The following is a 24,770-nucleotide window of genomic DNA, read 5'->3' as shown; positions in this document are numbered from 1 at the left end:
AAGATTTTTTTCTGCACATTTCTAAACATAATAGTTTTAATAACTCATTTCTTATAACTGATTTATTTTATCTTTCCCATGATGACACCAGATATTTTTCACGACACTTCTATACTGATTAAAGTGACACTTAATTAGGTTAAATAGGCGGGTTAATGATGCTCATTTCCTTAAATTTTGCTAACCAACAACTGCGGCTCGTTAATCGGATATTAACGGTTAACTAGTCAGATTAATATTAAATTATTATAAATTTTTTTAATTAATAACGTATCTATTTTGTGTCTGACACATGAAATATTGCATTTTAAAATACTGATTTATTTTAACATGCTAGCAGATTAATAACAGAACATAACAACAGAGCATCTTCACGCACCTGCAGTGTTTCCAACAGCATAGAAAAACCGAATAAACTAAAGAAAATGAATAAAATAAATAGGCCTGCCCTAAATTATTTTCCACTTAAATGAATAATTTATATTACAAAACAAAAACACTGACTGATCCTTTTTAAAAAACGGCATAGGCTGTTTTTTTTCCAATCATGTTTTTTCTTCAGTCAAATAAAAATAGCAGACTTCCCCAAATCGCTCGCTCCACGGAAAATATGCATTTATTTAATGTCCCTCTGTTATTTTTATATCATAAAACCTTTTAACATGTTTAATAGAAATCATTATTTTAAAGTTGATTCCATTTTGCTTCTTTGGCAAATATGTCTGTAGGCACGTGTGGTTACACACATTACAGTCCCGCGAGTTGACAAATATGTGTTGCAGTTGAACAAGGGGCCGATCGTAAAGTGAAACGGCTATAAACTCCAGCAAGATAAAGTCACTGTATGCAGAACCACAGACCTTTATCTGTAAATAAATTAAAATTATGGAATCTGTGTACATCCTAACTGAAAGCTACATCGTGTTTGCTGGCGCCATGCATCACGCACCAGTCAGCCAGCCAGTCAATCAGTCAGCACGTAACTTAAAAGGGTTTAACAAATAGCGAACAGCACTGCTACGGTTACAGAAAAGTTTGCGATGTTATAATTCAATTACCTTTTAATACATTTTGTTGCGATTATAACTCGCTATTAAAAACAACAACAACAACAATGACTTGTTTTGAATGGGAAGCTGTAATGTAGCCATGAAGGGATGCATTTTGGTGTGGCGCCTCGCCATGGAAGAATGAATGTAGCAGAAACCATGCTCTTTAAAAGTTCTCTTTAGTTGTCTTGACAACACAAACACTGCTCTGGGATGAGCGGCGTGCAAAACACTTGCGGCTTTTATTAAACCATTCAAAAGATGCCCCTTTTAACGGAAAAAAGCGCATTCGATCGGCCCCTTATGCAGCCAAACTAATAATATATAAAATAATATTTTTTAATCGTTTAACCGATACCATTAATCGGTTACAAACGCACCCTTTTGGTTAACGGTTAATAGATTATTTTAAGCATAGTTAGGGTAATTAGGCAAGTTATTGTTTAACGATGGTTTGTTCTGTAGACGAAAAAAATATATAGCTTATAGGGGCTAATGATTTTGACCTTAAAATGGTTCTTAAAAAATGTAAAACTGTATTTATTCTAGCCGAAATATAAAACAAATAAGACTTTCTCCAAAAGAAAAATATTATCAGACATAGTGTGAAAATTTCCTTGCTATGTTAAACATCATTTGGGAATTATTTAAAAGAGAAAAAAATAATAATCAAAGGAGGGCTAATAATTCTGACTTCAACTGTACATACTACAATAGATAATACACACACTTTATGCTGTGTTATACTGTTTTCTATCATTTCTTTGGAAGTGATCATTGTGCATATTTAAATTAACAGTCAAGGAGACGCTTATTGTGGAAGATTTAAAAAAAAGCTAAACTGGTTCATTTGTGTTTTTGTTAATTGAAAATTGGCTAGAATAAAATGTAAACATTAGATTAGAAATCTGCAGTTTACTGAAACAAGTTGATCTACTGAGCTAGCTAGAAAAAAACTAAACTTGCAATGGAAATAAAGACTATTTGGATGGAAAATACATTTATTACTTTATTCAATATATTGTAATGTTTAACGTAAAGCTTTTCATGCAGTTTTAGTTATTACTTTAATAAGAAGCACATCACACCTGTTCTTAGGTCTTTACACCGGCTCCCAGTTACATTCAGAATTGATTTTAAAGTATTACTAGCCTATAAATCACTAAATGGCCTAGGACTTCAATACATTACAGATTTGCTAATACAGAATACAAACCTAACAGATTGCTCGGATCTTTAGGATCATATAAACTAGAAGTTCCAAGAGTTCAGTCAAAGCAGGATGAATCCACCTTCAGCTCCTATGCCCCTCACTGCTGGAAACAGCTTCCACAAATGATCAGATGTGCTCCAACATTAAGCACGTTCAAATCAAGAGTGAAAACACATGTTTAGCTGTGCCTTTACTAAATGGGCACTGTGCTGCGTTCAACAGATGGAACGTCTTTATTTTTTTTTAAATTTGTTTCTACCTGTTTTAACACATTTTAACCTCTTTTATCTGTTTTAAATAATTTTTAATTCTTTTAATGATTTTTAATCATTGATTATTTTATTCTTCTTTATGTAAAGCACTTTGAATTACGACTGTGAATGAAATGTGCTTTATAAATAAACTTGCAAGAGCTGCTCCCATTAAACCCATTTAACTTTTTAAAATATTTCATTTCATCTCAATTTATTTGAGTTCCTGGTGTTTATTTATTGCTCTACTTTCAAACAAAGATAATTAAAACTAAGTTTAATATTTATTTATTCAATATATTACTAAAACAATAATTTTTTATAATATTTTTAGATGTTTGTATTTTTTTCTATCCATTCTTTTCAAATGTAAAGCTTTTAATACAGTTTTAGTTATTACTTTATTATAAACGGTTTCAATTTAAACCAATTTAACTTTTTAAAATATTGTTTAAAAAATGTTTGTTTCAAATATCAGAAGGTTTTATCAAATGACTTAACTAGATTAGTTATAAAATAACAATGAATAATTGCTCTAAAGCTTTTATTCCTATATTATAATCTCAATATATAATAATAAATTAGGCATGGGCCGGTATAAGATTCTGATGGTATCATATAACCTTGGATAAAACTATCACAGTTTTAAAGTATTGTGATTACTGCTCTAAAATATATACTTTTTAAATGTCTGAGTAAAAAACAAAAACCTTTTTTCCCTTTTGAATACAATATATTTTATTTTGAGAATATTTAAAATATTTTGGAACAGTAATCCTGTAAGACTACATAATTCAAATCAATAATTGACTTCTGTCTTCATTAGTTTCTAAAACACAGATTTATGTACAATTTAAAACGGCATTTTTGGGGATCTTTTCTGCTGGAGATACTGTTGATCTAAAAAAACGAAACAAAAAAATGTATATAAAAATCTAACACATACCTTAGGAACAGTATAGCAGAATATGTTTGCGGTTTTAAAACCTTGACTTTTCCAAACACCGCTATGCCTTGAAAACAATTATTGTTCCACGCCTATAATAGATTATTTAAAACCAAAGTTGTATTTGTAACATTAAAGTTAATGAAGTAATCTAACAAAAACATTTGATATCACTTGCCTTTAATAATATAAAAATATATTGTTCATCATTGGTACATGTTTATTAATGCATTTAGTAATGTTACCTAATCAGACCTTGTTGTAAGCACTACTATTTGCTTTTAAGTGACTGATAATAACCCTGCTTATAGTGCACTAAGTACCCAAATATTGGCTCCCTAATTTGTCCCACTGAGGAAATAGGTCAACTAAAGACACTCACTCACTGAGCACATTATTGGCATTCTCACCCTCACACACACACACACACACACACACACACATACACACATTAAGAGTCAATATGATCCTCTCCGTTTCATTCTAAATGCGTCTGTATGTTACATGTATGTTTTGTGTCCTTCAGGATCGTCTGCCGCTGGCTGTGGTCGGCAGTAACACCATCATTGAGGTCAATGGGAAGCGTGTCCGGGGCAGGCAGTACCCCTGGGGTGTGGCAGAAGGTAATAAGTGAAGGGTCGCCTCCGCCTGTTTGTGTTGTTTGTGTTGTGTGTGTTGTGTGTGTTGTTTGTGTTGTGTGTTTTGTGTATGTGTGTTTGTGTTTGTGTGTGTTTGTTTGTGTTTGTGTGTGTGTTTGTGTGTATAGGATAGGCTAAACCCTGAGGCTGTTGATTTTCTCTATAGATCACAGAAATGTCCCATAACAGAGCTGTGCTGAGTCTGAGTGATGTGTGTATGAGCTGAATGCAGTTGTTTATTTTCATTAACATTGTTTGCTAATGCTATAGTTTGCATCCCAGTCTTTGAATAAAGCTACATTTCCATCCACCTATTTTTATGTGTGTTTTGGATATGCGCATAAAAAATCGGTTGATGGAAACTCCAATAATCACATACATTTTGAAAATGATAATTTGAGTAGGATAAAATTATTCGATAAGAAAAGATTCGCATAAACTACAATGGAAACACTTTTACTGAATAAATTCCAATATGTGCATTAAAACAGTAATGTGATTTTGTTATTAGATAAAAATGTGTGTGAATAGACAGGATATTTCAGTTTAGCGCATAAAGTTAATTCGAATTATTGGGTGAAACTGCTAATTTGAACAGTGACATGAATGTGAAATATTTTCTTTTGATTTCAAGATGGCCTTTATTGCGGTCATAGCATTGAATAAAAATACATCCTCATTATTTTTTTTATTTCAGTTAAGGGTCGCTTCAAATGCAAGTAAATGGAGACGGATGAACGTACTGTTAAATTATTGAAATATTAGCTTTAAATCTCAGATGAATTATGAGAAAAAGATGGGTAAAACATAGTAAATATTTTAGGTTGTGCTAATGTTTAAGTGTTCGGCTGATTGAACTGATTATGAAAATTGTGAAAATGAGTAAATAGTAATACCTTTCTAAATAAAAGTCGTTCTATTTTTTTATCTTTCATAAGAGATATTTTGAAGGCTTGTATATTTAGGTTTAGTCCTTTCGCTTTAGTTACAATAGAAAGACTTTTCTTTTTTTGTGATGTTTCATTAATATTTACATACTTTATATTTAGTTTATTTTGTGCATATTTCGGAAAGGTGCACATCATTTTAAAATGCATGGGTGTCACAGACATGAAAGATTAAGCAGGTGACATTCTATAAATGAAAGCCACAATAAAGTGATTGTTTTAGTATGTTAAAGGTCATGTGATCAACACCCTTGGGTGTGCAGTGAGCTGGGCGTTGACTTCAAATCTGCAAACAGGAAGTGTGTGTGTCTTGACGTTTCATCGAGAGATCCTGTTGGGCTTGTTATAGTTATACCTTAACTTTACACATACAGTATGAAAAATGAGTACAGTTTAAAGGGTTAGTTCACCCAAAAATTGTAATATATTCACCATTTTCTTACCATAACATCTATAATAAGAAATGAACACATTGAAAGGCAATGGATACTGTTTTCTACCTTTATTTATATTCTGAGTGAGAATGAAAAGCAAACCGGTTTGGGACAAGTAAAGAGTGAGTGTGACAGAACTTTTGTTTTTGGCTGAACCAAACTCAAACGCTGCAGATATACAAGACGGTTTACTTGCATTGCTATGAATGGGACAAAGTGTAACACTTAATATGGTCTTTGATGAAGTCCCTAGACAAGGACTTTTGCCTTCCAGTCAAAATACTCAAGCGTTAATCTTTACAGACTGCCTTTTTTTGTTGGCTCTGTACAGTTTGTTTTTCTTTAAAAATACCAGATTGCGGTCTGCCTCACATCATTTATCGTGTCCTTCCAGTGTCATCTTCCAATCTTTGCTCCAGGTTATGTCTGTTCTTTCAGTGTTTGTACCCATGCCCTCAGGTTTCCATTGAAATGGCACAATTAGAGCTTAAGCAACGAAATGATAGGGACATATTGCTTCTAAATTTATGTTGCTGATATGAAAATATGTCATTTAAGAAAATATTTATTGTGTGTTGAACAGTCCATTAAGTCAGTCTACTGGTCTGGCGGGAGCGTTTATAGCTTAGCATAAATCATTGAGTCAAATTAGACCACTAGCATCTGGCTAAAAAAATGTTTAAAAAAGAGTTTTGATCTATTTCCTGTTTAAAAGCTTATAAACTTTGACAAAAAATTTAATTTTAATTTTCTGGGCCAATATATATAGGAACTATGCTCTCATTCTGGTCTAATCAAGAAATTTTGCTGACGTACCATAACTGCAGCAGGTGCAATGAAATTACACAGTGCATTACCTAGCTGGGGACTATTTTAGGCACTGTCTAATATCATTATGATTGCTGCAACCATGGTGTGTGTGTGTGTGTGTGTGTGTGTGTGTGTGTGTGTGTGTGTGTGTGTGTGTGTGTGTGTGTGTGTGTGTGTGTGTGTGTGTGTGTGTGTGTGTGTGTGTGTGTGTGTGTGTGTGTGTGTATATATTGTTGTATAAATGCAATATCACACTCGTAGCAGTGCGATATGGCTGTTTGTGTGTGTGTATATATATATATTGTGTAATATCATGATTGCTGCAACCATGGTCTGTGTGTATGTGTGTGTGTGTGTGTGTGTATATATATATATATATATATATATATATATATATATATATATATATATATATATATATATACATACACACACACACACACACACACACACACACACACACCATGGTTGCAGCAATCATGATATTACACAATATATATATATATATATATATATATATACACACACACACAGCCATATCGCACTGCTACGAGTGTGATATTGCATTTATACAACAGCTCAACATCACAATCCTGTATATACATAAGAAAATTAAACACGGAGAGTCTAAAAACCTTTTTTTTATTAGGAACTACCTTCATCCGCAATTTATTCACATTTGCAGCTGACGTCAAAAAACGGTTAAAACGGTGCATGTAATGAATTACAGCGATTTTACCAACTTTACCACCAGAACAGCATGTCATTACAATTATAAAAGAAGACACTTCAATCCTGGTTGGTGGATCTTAAATCAGGGTTATTTTGTACATTAACATAACCAATATCTAAACAGCAGCCGATATTAACTTGTACCTTGTTACATTTGCCATGCAAAAACAGTGCAAAGCTTAACGCGCACGCTGTGTGTGTCCGCTGTGTGTGCGCATGAATTTTGTATTTACATTGTGTGTCATTCATCATTGCAGAAAGGCTTTAATTAACTCCACAACAAATACATCAAATAATCATTGGGAAAGTTCTTACTGTAATATTTCTCACAAGTGTTATGTTAGATCTGCTTCCGTCATGTCTGTCACTGTGCTGTTAATGAGCCGAGGCAGAAATTGAGGGCACACTCTGACAGGCATGTGGGACTGGTGGACGAGGAGAACTAGCATCAAAGGCACAGGCATTCATTTAGGCATTCATCCCCCACTCATTTAGCCCTGTGAGTTTTGGCTTTAAAAAACAGCATTTTAGAATAAAAATGCTCCCTGTCAAGACGAAGAAAAATATTCATACTGCCTAAAATGCATGATACATAAACGATCATGCACAGTAGGCTTGCACATATTTTGTCAGCATCCATGTTTGTAGTCCACCACTTATGTAGTATTCACATGTGGGGCTTGACGAATCAGGGAATGATATGAAATACTAAGAAAGCCAGTCAGAGAGAGGTTGTGGATGATGAGAGATGATCAGGAAGGCCACGGCTGTGATTACTGTATTTGGATCCAGTGGTTATCTGTGTTTTAAGAGGGTGAGTTTTGAATGCCTGGGATGCTTTCAGCAGCATGTAAGCACACAGATGGCATGCGGTTTGGAAGGAGGGAGGTCTGCTTCATTCATTCGATAAGTGACGCACACGCAGTAGGAGACTCAAGCCAGGGCCAGATCTACTGCCACCTGTTGTCCATTTTAGGCATTACAGTGGCTGAGTAATGAGTTTGTTCCAGAGAGCGTAATTGTAAGGTCAGAACTTCAACAATCAAAGCATTGGGGTGGTTTAAAAATTTTGTTTTCACAGAGCAGTTTATTTTGTTTAGTTTTGTTTGTTTTCTTTTTTTGGTTTGTTTTCAGTGGGCGGTCTATTTATGTTTATGCTTATTTGATTGTAGTTTGGTTTTGAGTCATTTTGATTATTTGTCATTAAGAAGTTTTTTTGTGTTTTTTTTGTAGATTTTATTGTGTTTTCTTTATACTTGTTTGTTTTTAGTGAGTGATTTTATTTGTTTGTTTGATTATAGTTTGGTTTTGGGTCACTTTTTGTTGATTTTTTTATTGAGTAGTTTTGATTGTTTGTTTTGTTTAGATTTCATTGTGCTTCTTTTCTAATATTTGTTTGGGTCATTTTGTTTGTTTATTTGTTTGTTTGATCATAGTTTGGTTTTGGGTCATTTTGTTTGTTTGTTTGTTTGTTTGTTTGTTTGTTTGTTTGATCATAGTTTGGTTTTGGGCCATTTTTTTGTTTATTTTTTTTTTATTGAGCAGTTTTGTTTGTTTGTTTTGTTTGGATTTCATTGTGTTTTCTTTTCAAATTTTGGTTTGGGTCATTTTGTTTGTTTGTTTGTTTATACTAGATTAGTTTTGTTGGTGTGTTTTTTTTGGTTCCTTTTCGGTAAGAATTTTTTTTTTTTGCATTTTTATTTATTGTTGTAATTGTTTTTGATCAGTTTGGCTTGTTTTTGTGTGTATTAGTTATTTTGTTTCAATGAACTTTATTACATTCATTCATTTTAATTACATTTAATGCATAATAAACAAATTTTTTTTGTTTTCATATTTTGCTTCAATGTTTTAGTTTATTTATATACATCTGGGGGGTTGTTTTCAGTAAATGTTATACATGTTTTCAATAGTTGTTTCAGTAGTTGTTTTTGTAGTTTTAATGCACTGTTTTCTTTTGCTTTAGTGGAGAATGGGGAGCACTGTGACTTCACAATACTTCGAAACATGCTCATCAGGTACAAAACGATTTTTCTACACCAGCGCTGGTACCTAATGATGAAGATGGAATTCTCATAATTTCTTCATATTGACACTCAGCTAACCATTCAAAAACATCAGGGTTTACAGTATATTAGATGGACCTACAGCGATACAATTTTAGTTTTCTTTTTTTTATTAAATAAGCTTCCTATGCTCACCTAGACTGCATTCAAATAATCAAACACACACACACACACACACACACACACACACACACACACACACACACACACACACACACAAACACAAAATGTTGTCTAATATTTATACAATTCAAAACTCTATTCTGTTTTATAAGTTTAAAATGTTATTTATTCCTGTAATGCAAAAGTTTAATTCAAGCATATGATATGACACAATTGTTGTTTTTAAAAATGTAAAAACAGTTGATAATAATTAATATAGTTTTGTGGTAATCATTCAGTATTTCAGCATTTCCAAAACACAACTTTGAAATATAATGTTTGTTTAGCATAAATTTCTTTATTGTTTCTTCAGACGCATCTCTATTTTTAAAATATTTCTCCTCAACCACAGAACTCACATGCAGGACCTGAAGGATGTGACCAACAATGTCCATTATGAGAACTATCGCAGTAGGAAACTGGCTGCTGTCACTTACAATGGTGTCGACAACAACAAGAACAAAGGTCAACTAACAAAGTGAGTGTGTTTCACTAAAACAAGCTTAACACCCTATTTTAAACTGTTCTTTACCAAGTGTACACAAACATGGCCAGTGCTGTCTTCTGAGGTCAGTTTACTGTAAATGAATGTCTGTGGTTATATTGTGACAGACGTCTTAACCGGGACCCCACAGCTAGACTGACACATGCTAATAATGCTGGATTCACCGCAGTGGCACTAAACGCATCAGCACATTAGGCTTTTTAACAGCCACAGCTGTTCAAACTCGGCACAGATCTGCCACTAACCCTCATAATAAATAATAACTTCATAATACATAATAACTTAATACTACAAACATTTGCTAACCGGACATTCTAATACATGTAGAGCTCTGTCTAACTTCTTAAAGTGCCCTCTTTATGCAGCACCAGCTCTTTTGTCGCTAGCTGTGTTTCCATGCAAAGATGACCATTAAACTTATGTATAAACTGGAAAATTTGAGAATAAAGCATTGTTTCCGTCCAATGACTGCTGACAAATTTATTTTTTAAATATGAAATTTGCTGTAGTCGGAGAAGCCGCTGTGTACAGTGTTTTTTTGTTTTTTTTATATTTATATATAATAAAATAATTTAATGAAGAAGATGAAGCCAAAACGCAGTTAGTATCCATTAATTTATCCATTAATGCTGTTCCATAGCATTCATTTTTCTTATGGCTTTTTTGATGCACATGCTGGAATTTATTCAATACATTTGAAGAGTTTAGATGTAAGTGCCTTTTGGAATTCTCTTATACTATAAGCATTTTACTTAGCCCCTCATGTTTATTTTCAGTTATTTCATGGTAAAGGCGGTCAGAATAGCCTATTATTTGGAGGTATATCTAGCTGCAGAACCGCAGAACCACACACATTTCAGGCACATTTTAGTCACAAGAATAAAGAAAACATAATAGACCATCTAATTGTAGGATTAAGTGTAATAAACTAATTCAGGATCTTAATATTATCATACTTGGTTAAAATCACTTTGTTGTAAAATATAAAAAGCAAACAATAATGTGTCACATTAAAATGAATTAGCCTACTATAGTTAATCATTTAAACAATATATAATATAGTTATAAACTAATTATCTTAACTGATTTTCTGATTATAAACTACTATCTTTTACTAAACTGTCACAGCTGTTTGTTTTCTATATATACTTATATATATATATTTACTTATTATTATTATTATTATTATTATTATTATTATTTCATTATTAATAGTTGTTATTAATTGTTTCTATTGCTAAATTTTGGTTTAAAAACAATATATTTCCTACTATAAACTACTACAGTATTTAATGTGGGAAATTATACAATACACACTATTAAATATTAAAATACACACTATTAAATTGCTTGAGTAAAATAGTAATATAGTTTTATACATTTGTTACATGTAAAAAGATTTTATTACATGTAAAATGTATTATTGCCTATATTAACTTGCTATTATTTCCTTCATCTTAAATGAATCCATTATATAAATTAAACCTGTCCAATTTAGATCTTTCAGCAAGGCCAGCAAACATATAATAATGACTGATCATCTATGATGACTGATAGAAAACTGTTCAGTCTATTATATTGAATGGCTATCGGAAACAACGCTCCCCATTCGCCCGTCTCGATCGCAATATATGGTTTGCCTAGATTGTGTGTGCCAGATTGTGTGGGCCTAAAACGTGTGTGGTTCTGCAGGCCTGCAGCTGGATATTATTGATTATTTGCCATAAAAGTTAAACTACTGAATCAAGACATAGGAGCCTGAGGAAAAATGCTAATTTTAGAAAAACATTTTAGATGGCATCTAAACCCTTCATATGTTTTCATCATTGTTTATCCATTTTATTGAGGTTTTTATGCACACTTTCATAATTTATGTCCATCTTTGCATTTTTATTAAGCATTTTTGTATGTGATATTTGAAAATTCACATTCAAATAGATGGATGGAAATAAGGCTATTGTTTAAAACGGTCTGAGAATCCACAATTTCTGAACTCCAGGAGTTTCCAAAATGATGAAAATTGTGTGAATCTCCAAACATATATGGACCTAACTGTACACAGCAGTTTTACATATTTTGTGATTCATTTTTATTTGATATTTTTCCCTGTTTATGCTTTTGAATTGCATAATGGCACCTTGATCTCTCTATCAACAATATTTAACTTTGAAAAAAGTTGATTTTTATTAACATTAACATAAAATTATTGTGAATTTTATTAACATTACTTATAGTTTGTAAGTGCTGTATATTACAGTATTTTACAGACTTATTTCTCTATATATTATTTCTTATATATTTTTTCAAATAAATAAAATGTCAATAAAAGGCACTTTTTTAAACTCTAAAGTAGGGCTGCTCGATTTTGGGAAAAATCATAATCACGATTATTTTGGTCATAATGGTAATCACAATTATTCAAAGCGATTATCAGTTGAAGTCAAAATGATTAGCGCTCCTGAGAATTTTTTTTTTAAATAAATATTTCCCAAATTATGTTTAACAGAGCAAGGAATGTTAACAGTATTTCCTCTAATATTTTTCTTAATATTTTTAAATATTTTGAAACCCATTTTAAGGTCAATATTATTAGCCCCCTTAAGCAATATATTTTTGATTGTCTGCAGAAGAAACTACTGTTATACAATGACTTGCCTAATTACTCTAATTAAGCCTTTGAATCGCACTTTGAATCTGAATGCTTGTATTTTGAAAAATATCTAGTCAAATATTATGTACTGTCATCATAGCAAAGATAAAAACCAGTTATTACCAGTTAAAACCAGTTATTAGAAATGAGTGATTAAAACTATTATGTCAATAATTCTGACTTCAACTGCATATATACAGTTATTTTTCCACTCTCCAAAGGAAAGTGAAATAAATACAATAGAATAAAAATATGAAACAAACTGTGCTTTAAGCATCTTTACTGTATTAAAAACACTTAAGCTACAAAAGTCCTTCAGTCAAGAGCAGTAAGGGATTTTCTCCTTTTGCTGTTTGATTACTAATAAAAACAGGCGGCAGCAGGAATATCGCGCTGCCACTTTAATGATTTCTCTTTCACGTGTCTTTCGATTCTCAACACGTTAAGATGACTTTAGATGTGTGTGTGCTCTGCTCGTCTCAGTGTGTGTAAGAGACCGAATGCTGACCGCATGCTTCTGACTGTGTGTGTGCACCGCACACACACAAAGGCATGTGGTCTTTCGCGCTTTTAAGAGCAACTGAAAAGGGGGCGGTATATGATGGAATAATCGTTTATCTTGAATAATGTTTTTTCATAATCGTTAGAATCCAAAATCGAAATCGGATTTTCGATTAATTGCACAGTCCTAATCTAAAGTTGAATTTTCAACATTAAAAGTCAACAGAGCAGATATCAAGGTTCCATAATACAATTCACAACCGTAAATTAACAGAAAGCACTTCTGAATCTAAAATACAGAAACTGTTTATTAACATATACTCTTTATAGTGTATATTGTATAAATTCCTAATTTTTGAATTTCCTTCATTTCATTTCATTAGTGTGAAAACAGTTTTTGTGCTGTGTGGCCATTTTTCTAAAATTTGCACATTTTCGTTTGGCATAGTTTTAATTGGAGGTTTCAGTTTGTGCAATTTGAAGGGTAATGGAAACACTTCTAGTTTTTGACAATTAAAGGCTGGCAACAAATAAGTTTGTTAAAAACTTAAATAGGTTTGATTTTTGAAACTTGGTAAATGATAATATCAAAAAAAGCATAGTTGGGGCACTAGAACCAAAGCATAAGAACAGGAGGAAGAACATTCATCTGCTAACATTGTTGTTGTTTTTTCTAACACATGATGCACTGTGAGCATGCTAAGTGTGTGTGTTTTTTTATTTTAGACCTGACACAGTTGAAGGCATGTAAGTGTCGTGCATACGTTCACATTTGTCTCGTCCTCTGCTCTCTGTTTTTATTCCTTTCTCCTTGTCTGTTTACATTAGGAGTCAGGCAAACTGCTCAATGTTTCTTAGTGTTGTAACTGCAGTTCTGATTTTTTATTAGGAGCACTGTTCTGTAGTAACAGCTTTTAGATGTCCTTTATTTTGCCATTTTTATGTCAGTTGTACCTGGTTTTAGAAACTGGTAGCATTGATACAATTTTAATTTTTTATTTATTTTTAAGAAGTCTGTTTTGGTCTATTTTTGATGCTGTCTATAGCAGAAGTAAAGGCCTTTACAGACCAAATTTGTCCTTTTTTGAAATGAAACCACATGTTGCTTTCAGTAAATAGTCATTACAGTATTTTTTCCTTTAATTTGCCAGGTTTGTTGTGATCTTTTTTTTAAGATTGTTTTTTTATGCTTTTTAGTTTTTTCATTTGAGAATACTCTTAAAAAAAACTAAATATTCCAGTGATTAGAAAATAATTATAACGTGCATCCATTTTTTCATAAATGAATTGTTCTTGCTTAATTTTCTTTCCATCGTTGTGTACAGTCTTTCAGTCCTCTGATAATCCTGTCCAGATTTTCTGGATTAATTATCTCGACTAGATAGATGGATGGATAGATAGATAGATAGATAGATAGATAGATAGATAGATAGATAGATAGATAGATAGATAGATAGATAGATAGATAGATAGATAGATAGATAGATAGATAGATAGATAGATAGATAGATAGATAGATAGATAGATAGATAGATAGATAGATAGATAGATGGATAGATGAATAGATGATATACTAATTTTTGTGTTATTTTAGATATCCATAGTTATGAATACTTTTTGCAAAAAGAAAAACACGTAGAAGAAACATGGCAACCAAACTTTTAGTTGCAATAAGTAACCTGCATTTATACTGAATTATACATTTTAATTTTAGTGTACCAAATTAACATTTATAATCAACTGATAGCATAATATAATATAATATAATAAAATATAATATAATATAAGGAAATATAAAATGGAAAGAAAACAATTTCTATCTTGTCTAATTATTTACATCATTATAGCAGCATTCAAGTGATGATAAGATATAAACACATGAAGACAGAATATATATTCAGTATATATGTGCTTTTTCCTTTAAAAGTAAGAGCTTTGTTCTTTGTTTCAATACACAGTTGAAACCAGAAGTTTACATACACTTAAAAAACGGTTATGTACATTTATATACTATGTCAGATGTTAAATGTGTCTAAACATTTTTGTTCTTTTAGGTAGGTTAGAATTACCAAGATTGTTTCTGTTTGCTTTATAGCAAATTAGATATTTTTTTGAGAATTACTTTCTTGAAAGTCAAAAGTTTACATGCAATAAGATTTTTGTGCCTCTGAAAAAGCCCAGATGATGGTGTCAAGGATTTGGAAGTTTCTGATTGGCTGAAAAATGTTTGAGTTAGTCTAAGGGGCACCTGTAGATAGTATTAAAGGCAAACCTCAAACACTACTTCCTTGTGTGACAACATGGGAAAATCAATCAAGAATCTAACCAAGACATCAGAAAGAGAATTATGGACCTCCAAAAGTCTGGTTCTTTTTTGGTAACAATTTCTAGATGCCTGAAGGTTCCACATTCATCTGTAGATTCTGCCTCCCAGAGATGAACATCTTATAGTGCGAAATGTGTGTATCAACCCGAGAACACAACCAAAAGACCTTGTGAAGATGCGAGCTGAAGCTGGTAGGAGAGTTTCATTGTCCACAGTGAAACTAGTCCTGTACCGATATGGGCTGAAAGGCCACTTAGCAAGGAAGAAAAATAGATGGCGTCATAAGGAAAGAACATTATGTGGAAAATTGAAGTAACAACTCACGACATTAGCCAGTAAATTAAAACTTTGCCGCAAATGGGTCTTCCAAATAGACAATGACACTAAGCATACTGCCAAATAAGTTAAAATGTGGCTTAAGGACAACAAAGTGAAAGTTTTGGAGTGGCCATCACAAAGCCCTGATGTCAATCCTAGATCAAATTTGTGAGCAGAGCTGAAAAAGCATGAGCAAGCAAGGCAGCCTACAAATCTGACACATTTACAGCAGTTCTGTGAGGAGGAACGAGCCAAAATTCCAGCAAACTATTGTGAGAAGCTTGTGGAAGGAGACCCAAAACATTTGACCCGAGTTTAAAGGCAATGCTACAAAATACTAAGGAAATGTATGTAAACTTTTGACTGTCTAAAAACTAATCAAAACTTCTCAATCAAAATATTCCCTCAATATTCTGGCATTTACAGTCGCCAATATAAATCACTTTGGGGATCTTAACTGATCTAAAAGAGAAAATGTTTAGTATGATTTAACAACCAAAAATTAAAAAATGGTTAAGTGCCTTTGTGTGGATGTAAACATCTGATTTCAACTGTATATGGTCATACATTCAGAGCAGAAAAATGTGGGTGAAAATCATCAAAACTGATGGTGGTGGCTGGCACCTTTTTAAAGAATATTGGCAGGGAAAGAGTTAATTGCCTGGTTAACATGCTCTGATTGTTTGATAATTGACTTTGGCTTTGCTCTTTGGAGAGGTGTTGATCTTGCGGCTGCACACTAACACAGCTGCGGTTCAGCTTACTAACTCTCATTCCTCAAACACTGCACTGGGTCCTAAAACCTTCCTCATCAGGGTCCTCTTTCCCCTACTGCTCCTGTCCTGCAGGTGGATTTGTTTCTAAAAGCTTTTTATTAGTAAATGAGCTAATGAATATTTGTTTGTGCATCTGCCCCTGCTTTGCTTTTAATTTCCGTGTGAAAAGGAGCCCTCTGGCACAGATGGAGGAGGAGAGGAGAGATCATGTGGCAAAGATGAAGAAGATGGAAATGGAGATGGAGCAGGTGTTCGAGATGAAGGTCAAGGAGAAGATCCAGAAACTCAAAGACTCTGAGGGAGAGGTAACATTTCACAAACACCCAAGGGCTCTATTTTAACGATCTAGGTGCAAAGTCTAAAGCGCTGGGCGCAAAAGCATTGAGGGCATTAAAGCAAAATCCACTTTTGCTATTTTAAGGACAGAAAAATTAAAAGGGTTGTGCTTGTTCTCTTAATGAGTTATGGGTGTCTTTTGAGTATAAGGTGCATTAAACCAATCAGAGTCTCAGCTCACATTCTCTTTAAGAGCCAGCTGCGTCGCACCATTAACTATTTACATGGCGGACTTTGTAAGTGGAAAATCTGAATGGAAAAATCTGAATGCTTCACTAACAAGAAAACGGTTAAACAGACCATCATTCAGCCTTTTTACTTTCACCTTACATTAAAGATGCAGTAGGTGATCTAGCAAAATGCTAACCGGTTAGCATATTATCTGTGGACAGCAGGGAAAAGGCTGTGTTTCAAAGCCACGCCTCCTGAAATCTCGAACGCGCGCACCGAGACATGACAGCAGACAACCCACTAGTTCAGTGGTACTCAAACTTTTTTCATCAAGTACCACCTTAGAAAAAAATTCTCTCTCCAAGTACCACCAAAATGAGCAGTATTGAAATTCAGTAGTGTAGTAGGCCCAGTAAAGCAGCTACAACTCTGCACAGTTAAAAAAACGTGGCAGATTACCTCAGAAATATAGGCTATATGTCATATATGGCATATTATATACATCATTTTTGATAAATTTTGAAATGTATTTAGCATGTACATGACATATTTCATTCCTCCACGTACCACTAGAAGGAAGCCCACGTACCACTAGTGGTACACGTACCACAGTTTGAGAACCACTGCACTAGTTCATGTCATTCGCCAGTTAGAAATGTAGTTAGTGATTGGCCGGTGGCATGCTGTAATTTCACCTATTACTAAGACATACTTACATGCTATTTCAAAGTGAATATTCAGAGAAGGATGGTAAACAATACTGGGAGACTGACATTGTTCAAAAATGAAACAATGTGAATATAAAAGCAACTTCAGCTCAATAAAGCAGGTTAGACGGATAGTGCTATTTACTGCTGTTTTGTTGTTGAACTAAATAAAAATCTACATTATCAATGCTGTAAAATGTTCCTTATGAAACTGACAATAGTCACATCAATCTTTCGCCGGAAGATTTCGGTGGCTGAACAACACCACCAAACCTGTTTAAAACCCTGTCCATTTACTAACTAGAATTGATCTGCAATACATTATGAACACATTAAGTACATTGGATTTACTTTTGAATTTGGGTACAAAGTAGTTACCGCCACTATATAAAAAGTGAGATGTTTATACTCCATTTGAACGACTGTTAGTGAATCTGTATTTTCTCTGCTGGTGTTTTGTCTGTTCAGCTGCAACGGCGTCATGAACAGATGAAGAAGAACCTGGAGGCGCAGCATAAGGAGCTAGAGGAGAAGAGACGTCAGTTCGAGGAGGAGAAGGCCAGCTGGGATGCCCAACAACGCATTCTGGAGCAGCAGAAACTGGACGCTTCCAGGTACACACACATTTACTAAAGAGATCTGGGAACAAAATTTTGGTTTTGTCAACGAAATGAGTTCCCAACAAAGCCAGAGAGGAACATTTGTGTCTGACAGCAATGCTGCAGTGTTTTGTTTTTAGGATGATTGTTTTTAAGTGAATCTTTTAAAGGGATATTTCACCCAAGAACCAAAAATTCCCTCATGCTCTAGTGGTTTAAAACTTTTATGAATTTTTTTTCTGTTAAACACATAACAGGATATTCTGAAGAATGTTGGAAAAAAGCAGCTAATGACTAGTTTGGAATTTTTTCTTGATTATTGGGTGAACTGTCCCTTTAAGCCTGTGATTTAATGATTCATTCAGAAAGGCAGTCATTTGCTTTGTTTCAAAAGGTGTAAGCCATTTTGGATATATTTTGAAAAATATGAATCGCATATTTAAAAAATGACACCACCTGGTGGCTTAATATATGTTTAATATAATATATATATTAACCTGGTGGTTTAATATATAATTATATACAGGGCTTTACAACACCCGCCAAATGCAGGTAGATTTCAGCTCTGGCGGGTTAGACAGACACTAGCCACATTGGCTGGTTGGAAATCATTTTTAAATTGTAGTTTTCAACAATAAGCATGGCCCAATATTTGTGCAAATGTGATATTAGAATCGAGAAACACCAGGACTGACAAAAATAACTGTGTTTTTGGCGAGCAGAAGAATGGTGAATACAGAATGAGAGCATGATCACTCGCGCTAACAGCTGATGTGATGCACACGACTGTTAAAAATCACAAGCGCGCTCCCGTTTACTTGCGCAAAGCAACCAACCGTGCCTAGAAGAAGCGCAACAGGTGCAATTGGTTCCCTTTGAAATAGATTTTTAAAAAAATATACATATTCTTTTGTAAGCAGCAGCGGTCACTGCTTTCATTTGAATTATTCTTAGAAGAGTTTATTAACAGGCCTAACATTAACCGTGTGCATGGTATGTTTCACCTGCTTTCTTTTGTTTACAGTTATTTTTGTTAATATGGTTTAATTATCATTTTTAATACAATAACATTGCTTTAATGGGAGATTACTCCCCGTTTATGTTTAGTTAACTGATGATCTGGGACTTTTAGCCAGGATAGATTACTGTGCATCTTTTAGATACATGACAATAATGATTTTTTTAATGTAATGTTTTTTTAAAGAAAAGTTTTGTTGAATTAAAAAGTGCACCTATAAAGCTTTATTTTCCTTGATTTTACACATTAAATAATTGTGGCTAAGAAATACTTATTGGTGTGGTCGGAGATAAATTTGGTAAATCCTTAATTTTGAGCCCAGAAAAGTCATGAAATAAAAACTGATTGGATTGTGACACAGTCCATTTGCTCATGCACACTGAGCAAGCTAATACACAACACGCACAAGACGTTAAATAAATGAGAATGCATGTGGACATAACACAACATCTAAATCAAGTTATTTAGCATGTCAAAGTCAAATTTAAGCAAAATATATTTTCCCAACAAGAAAAGTGTGGCTAGTGAAAATGATGAGTGGCTAGTAATGTTGGAAATCTACTAGTAGCCACAGTGGATGGTAAGCAATAAAGTTAATGTCAAGCCCTGTATCCTTGTATGTATGTATGTATTTATGTATGTATGTATGGATGTATGTATGTATGTATGTGTATATATATATGTGTGTGCGTGCGTGCGTGCGTGTACATATGTATATATAAATTAGCCAGAGATTAAAAGATCCAAGATCTGCCAATCGTCTTAGATCAATTAGGCGAGGCACGAAGAACCAACCCCTGGTACAGTGCTGATTAATGATAATCAGCAAAATACTGATTATCATTATTGACAAACCTAACACCCTCTAGTATCAATCTCTAGTATCTGACTTGCCCCGTCCCCTTAAAGACGCTTCTCATTTGCTTTTCATTTGATGCACTTGAGCTCAACCACTCTCACTGGCAGAGCTGTGATAAAACAAAACACTATTGGCTGTTTTTCCCCACACTCTCTTCGTTTTTAAGTTAAGATTACATCAAACATTAAATAAAAATGCTTATTTCCAACATTTCATGAGACCTTTAATATAATGCCTGTAACAAAATAGAACACGTTTTTAAACTCTTATAAAATTTGACTCTCATTTTTCTCTCTCTCATTTTCAATTCTGAAGGACCTTGGAAAAGAACAAAAAGAAAAAGATCTTTTAAACCACTTGGACCATCACCGACATTCAAGTTGCCAACTATACCAGCCTGGAGCATCAGTCAGTCTGTCGACCAAACTCATTCATTTATATAAAAGCCCAATGATTGTGTTTTTTTTGTTTTGTTTTTTGCTTTAGTTTTGTGCGGGGAGATGGAGAGCCTCTGTGTTGCCCCACTGACCTGGAAACACTCATTGCTGTCCCTCCATCATGCTCCGTTTCCACATTTAAAAATATCGGTTCATTTTTTGCCAGACCTCACACAAGCTGAAAGCGCTTGATCTGTAACGAATAAATACATACAAACTTCTCAGAGATACAGTATGCAATATTGTTTGAAACGACAGCCTCTTTAGGATCAGTTTGTAAAATTCCTTTCTGCCGAATGTTTGTTTAGTGTTTTTAGGTCACTTCCTCCTTTACAACTGAAATATTGATTGGCCACGTTAGTAAAAACCTAAAGGCTGAATCTTACCTCAGGCATTTCTGTCCTTTAAACAATGCATTTTGTGGCTTTTTTCCCCCTTCCTGAAATGTTAAGCTCTTCCAATATTTGTGTAATTTAAATTATTTAGCCATGGACCTTAGCCATTCATTAAATGTTTTTTTTTATTTTTTATTATTGTTATTTTGTCATGTTTTTTCATATGATGTTCCAGTTCACTGCTTGCTGAAAGTTGTAGTTTATATTCATCTACAGAGACTTTATAAACGACTCATGATTTGTTCCTCCTACAAGGATGTGCTGTACAACATTATGCAAGTTTTACAAAAATGGAGGGTAATTCATGCATTATGAGGCTTTATTAAGTCATTTGTTGATGTCTATATTCTAGTGCTTAAAATGATTCCAGTTTTTGTCACGTAAACTGATAAAGGAGCAGTGAACTGACTTTTTTTTGGCCAGTTGTTTTGTTTTAGTTTTTTCTCTATAGGCTGTGTGTCCCATCTGAGCTGGCCTTCTCCAATACCACACTTAGCTTTCGGCCATGTACTTCTGCAACCTCTTTTTATAGTTTTGTTTCTCTTTATTTTGTTTTGCTTTTTCATTTTTATTGTACAAAGTCACATAATAAAACTGTGATGATGCCATTTTGAATTGTACGATTTGTTTTGTGTTTCTGTAGTTTTTATATGCAGTGTTTTGTTATTGCTAATAGCTAGCAGACAAACTTTGATCAAGTATTATAAGTGTTTTAATGGACCAACTTCTAAACTGTTTTGTAGTTTAAGATTTTAAATTTAAAAGTTTTAATTTCATACATTCATTTTTTTTCGGCTTAGTCCCTTTATCAATCAGGGGTTGCTACAGTTGAATGAACTGCCAACTTATCCAACATACCCAAATCACCTGTAGCGTATGTCTTTGGACTTGTGAGGGAAACCGGATCACCCAGAGGAAACCCACCTGAACACGAGGAGTACATGCAAACTCCACACAGAAATGCCAACTGACCCAGCCAAGGCTCAAACAAGCAGTCTTCTTGCTGTAAGGCAACAGAGCTACCCACTGCACCACCGTGATGCCAAGTTTGAAGTGAAAAGAACATTTTAAAATGTTTAATGTCACCCTTAAGGAAAATAAACGAGTAATCGATGGTAAAAACGATGGTAATCAGGGGTTTTGGCCTCTTCCAGGCTGGTTTCCAGCCATTTCCAGCCTGGTCTTAGCTGATCAGGCAAAACCAGCAATGTCCAGCTTAAACCAGGCTGGTCAAGCTGGTTTTAGCTGATCATTTTCCAGCCTGACCAGCTAAGAACAGGCTGTAAATGGTTGGAAACCAGCCTGGAAGTGGCCAAAACCCCTCTAAAACCAGGCTGGTCAACCAGCTAAAACCAGCCAACAAGCTTAGGTTGGTTTAAGCAGTTTTTTTCAGAAGGGTATAAACCCCAGGGGATGTTTAATATGCTTCTAGAATGTTTTCCAACTCTGTTGGCTTGTAACTGGTGTTCTAACAATTTATTCAACACATCAGTCATGTTAACATGTTCTAGCTCATGCTGACATTATTTGCTTTTTTTACTAAATCCATAATGTAATTTTAAGTTGTTTTGATTGACTAGTTTGTGTTTGGAAAAAAGCTAGCAAAACAAAATATATATTTCAAAACCAACTTTGATATTAACTTAAAAAAATAATGAAAGTTCAGAAAGTTAAATTTCAGATAGTTGTTGTAATGCTAAACATTACTTGCATGTTCTAATGATACAAGCATGTTGTGCCACGTTGTCATTCGTTCTGGTGTAGCATGTTTTAGCACATTTCTTGTTTGTTTTAGCACGACACTAACATGTTAAAGTTTTAACATCTTTGAATACGTTGCTAGCATTTTTAGCAAGCTGCTAGCTATTTTGTACTGTAACTTTTTTGTTGTTTAACCGTCCTCACCTTTGCTTTGATGTTGGTGTCTGTGAATATGCAAACAAGGACACAAGGCAAGTTGGTGTTTGCTATTGCTGTTATAAGGTGAGTGATTGCTGTTGAGGTCTGTATAGAGCCCGTGACATTTCTACATTTTGTGGTAAGCGCGTTTGTGGTAATTGCCAACATGCTACATGTGTTGCTCTTTAGCTTACAGAATGAAGATATTAAAGCTGCCTTAAAATGTTTTTTCCAGGTTTAACAGGAAGGTGGCAGCAAATACTGCATAATTATGTCATCTTTTCTGCCTTGACAGTTGAATGTATGTGAAAATTGTAGACGTAGAAAATATTCAATCATTTTCTTGTCGACTTAGTCCCTTTATTAATCCGGGGTTGTCACAGCGGAATGAACCGCTAACTTATCCAGCAAGTTTTTATGCAGCGGATGCCCTTCCAGCCGCAACCCATCTCTGGGAAACAACCACACACACATTCACACACACACACTACGGACAATTTAGCCTACCCAATTCACCTGTACCACATGTCTTTGGACTGTGGGGGAATCCGGAGCACCCGGAGGAAACCCACATGAAGGCAGGGAGAACATGCAAACTCCACACAGAAACGCCAACTGATCTGAGGTTCGAACCAGTGACCTTCTTGCTGTGAGGCAACAGCACTACCTACTGCGCCACTGCCTCACCCTGATGTAGAAAACAGATTAATGTAAACATTTTTACAGTAATGTTAATTATTTAGTTGGAGCTTTTATGCTAGCTCATTTGTTTTATTCTGCCTTCTAAAAATGAAGGGAAGGTTTTATATCAAATATGTGTAGATATATATATATATATATATATATATATATATATATATATATATATATATATATATATATATATATATATATATATATATATATATATATATAGATAGATAGATATATATATAGATGTAGATATGTATACAGGGAACAGTGTATTATCTAGCACCACCATGCTCTATGGTAAGTGAAAGAAAAGGACAGAACTGGCTCTTCCTGCAGATGAAGTGAGGATGAGATGGGTTTTAGTGATCATAAGAATGATGCAGACTGGACATTTGATCAGGTAAATTAGCTCAGAGGCAGACAACACATGTGTAGTACAGTATATAGTATAATATATAAACATTGTTAGTTAGTAGCTACATTATTCTGATGCTTCTGGATTATTTATTTGTTATAATATTTAATGGAGAAAATATTCATATTTACTTCATGTTGTATGCATGATAATACAATATTAGGTTTGTTTTTAATAATATTTAGCAAAAAAGAATGGAATAGTTGCAAGCTGTTGTAATATGAGTTGTTGGAAAGTATGTATAAGGTGTTATTTATAAGTTTTATTTTAAAGCTTATAATACTGCAACAACAATTAAATCATTTCAAACAACAAAATCATTCATTATAAGGAAAGTTCTAAATTTAAAATTTCTAAGTTAAATTCTCTGTTGGACGTTGTTGCCGTATGGCAACATATCATAAAATACCTTAAAAAAGAAATGTTTCCATTTTTTTTCACAGCACTTCAAGTTAAGCTATTTTCAGAAAAGAAAAACAGTCAAATACATTTTTAATAGATTTATCATCATGCGCGTGGTAAAGGGTTAAGTTGCTAGAATGTTTAAGCACATTATTAGCATGTACTAACACTGGTAGCATGTTCTGCCCTAATATTTACACATTATAGCTTGTTGCTAGCATGCTTTAGTGCATTATTATTAGCATGTTGGATTTTTTTCTGTTTTTTCTCCCGTTATGAAGATTAATCATGGGTTTATTATAAAAGCGTAGTCTCCATATTTGTGGGTGTATTGATTACAATTTGTATAGGCATGGTTTTATATGTGGCTATATCACCCTGCAGCCCAAGACTCACTGAAGCTAAGCTGGGCTGAGCCTGGTCAGTACCTGCATGAGAGACCACATGGTTTCAAAACTAGGTTGCTGTTGGAAGTATAGTGTTAGTGAGGCCAGCAAGGGGCATCCAACCCCAGT

General features: G+C 33.8%; 1 protein-coding gene across 4 annotated transcripts in view; it reads left to right on the top strand.

The window, feature by feature from the left end:
* The window catches only part of septin7a (septin 7a), a 94,373-nt gene extending 72,919 nt beyond the window's left edge, over positions 1 to 21,454 (top strand). For 2 of the 4 annotated variants that reach the window (XM_087294148.1, NM_001442030.1), the window contains exons 8-14: positions 3,986 to 4,082; positions 8,987 to 9,038; positions 9,601 to 9,726; positions 13,631 to 13,651; positions 16,494 to 16,629; positions 18,007 to 18,152; positions 20,330 to 21,454. In XM_087294148.1, coding sequence (XP_087150274.1) covers positions 3,986 to 4,082; positions 8,987 to 9,038; positions 9,601 to 9,726; positions 13,631 to 13,651; positions 16,494 to 16,629; positions 18,007 to 18,152; positions 20,330 to 20,366 — 615 coding nt within the window. In that variant the 3' untranslated portion in view covers positions 20,367 to 21,454. The remainder of the gene's footprint in view (positions 1 to 3,985; positions 4,083 to 8,986; positions 9,039 to 9,600; positions 9,727 to 13,630; positions 13,652 to 16,493; positions 16,630 to 18,006; positions 18,153 to 20,329) is intronic. The other 2 variants (XM_087294149.1, NM_001442031.1) reach the window with 1 other exon arrangement.
* The last annotated feature ends 3,316 nt before the right edge of the window (positions 21,455 to 24,770 follow it).

Source organism: Danio rerio, chromosome 19 (assembly GCF_052040795.2).
Source record: "Danio rerio strain M-AB ecotype USA chromosome 19, GRCz13ab, whole genome shotgun sequence".
In the NCBI taxonomy this organism is placed as follows: domain Eukaryota; kingdom Metazoa; phylum Chordata; class Actinopteri; order Cypriniformes; family Danionidae; genus Danio; species Danio rerio.
This window is presented reverse-complemented; position numbering and strand designations above follow the sequence as displayed.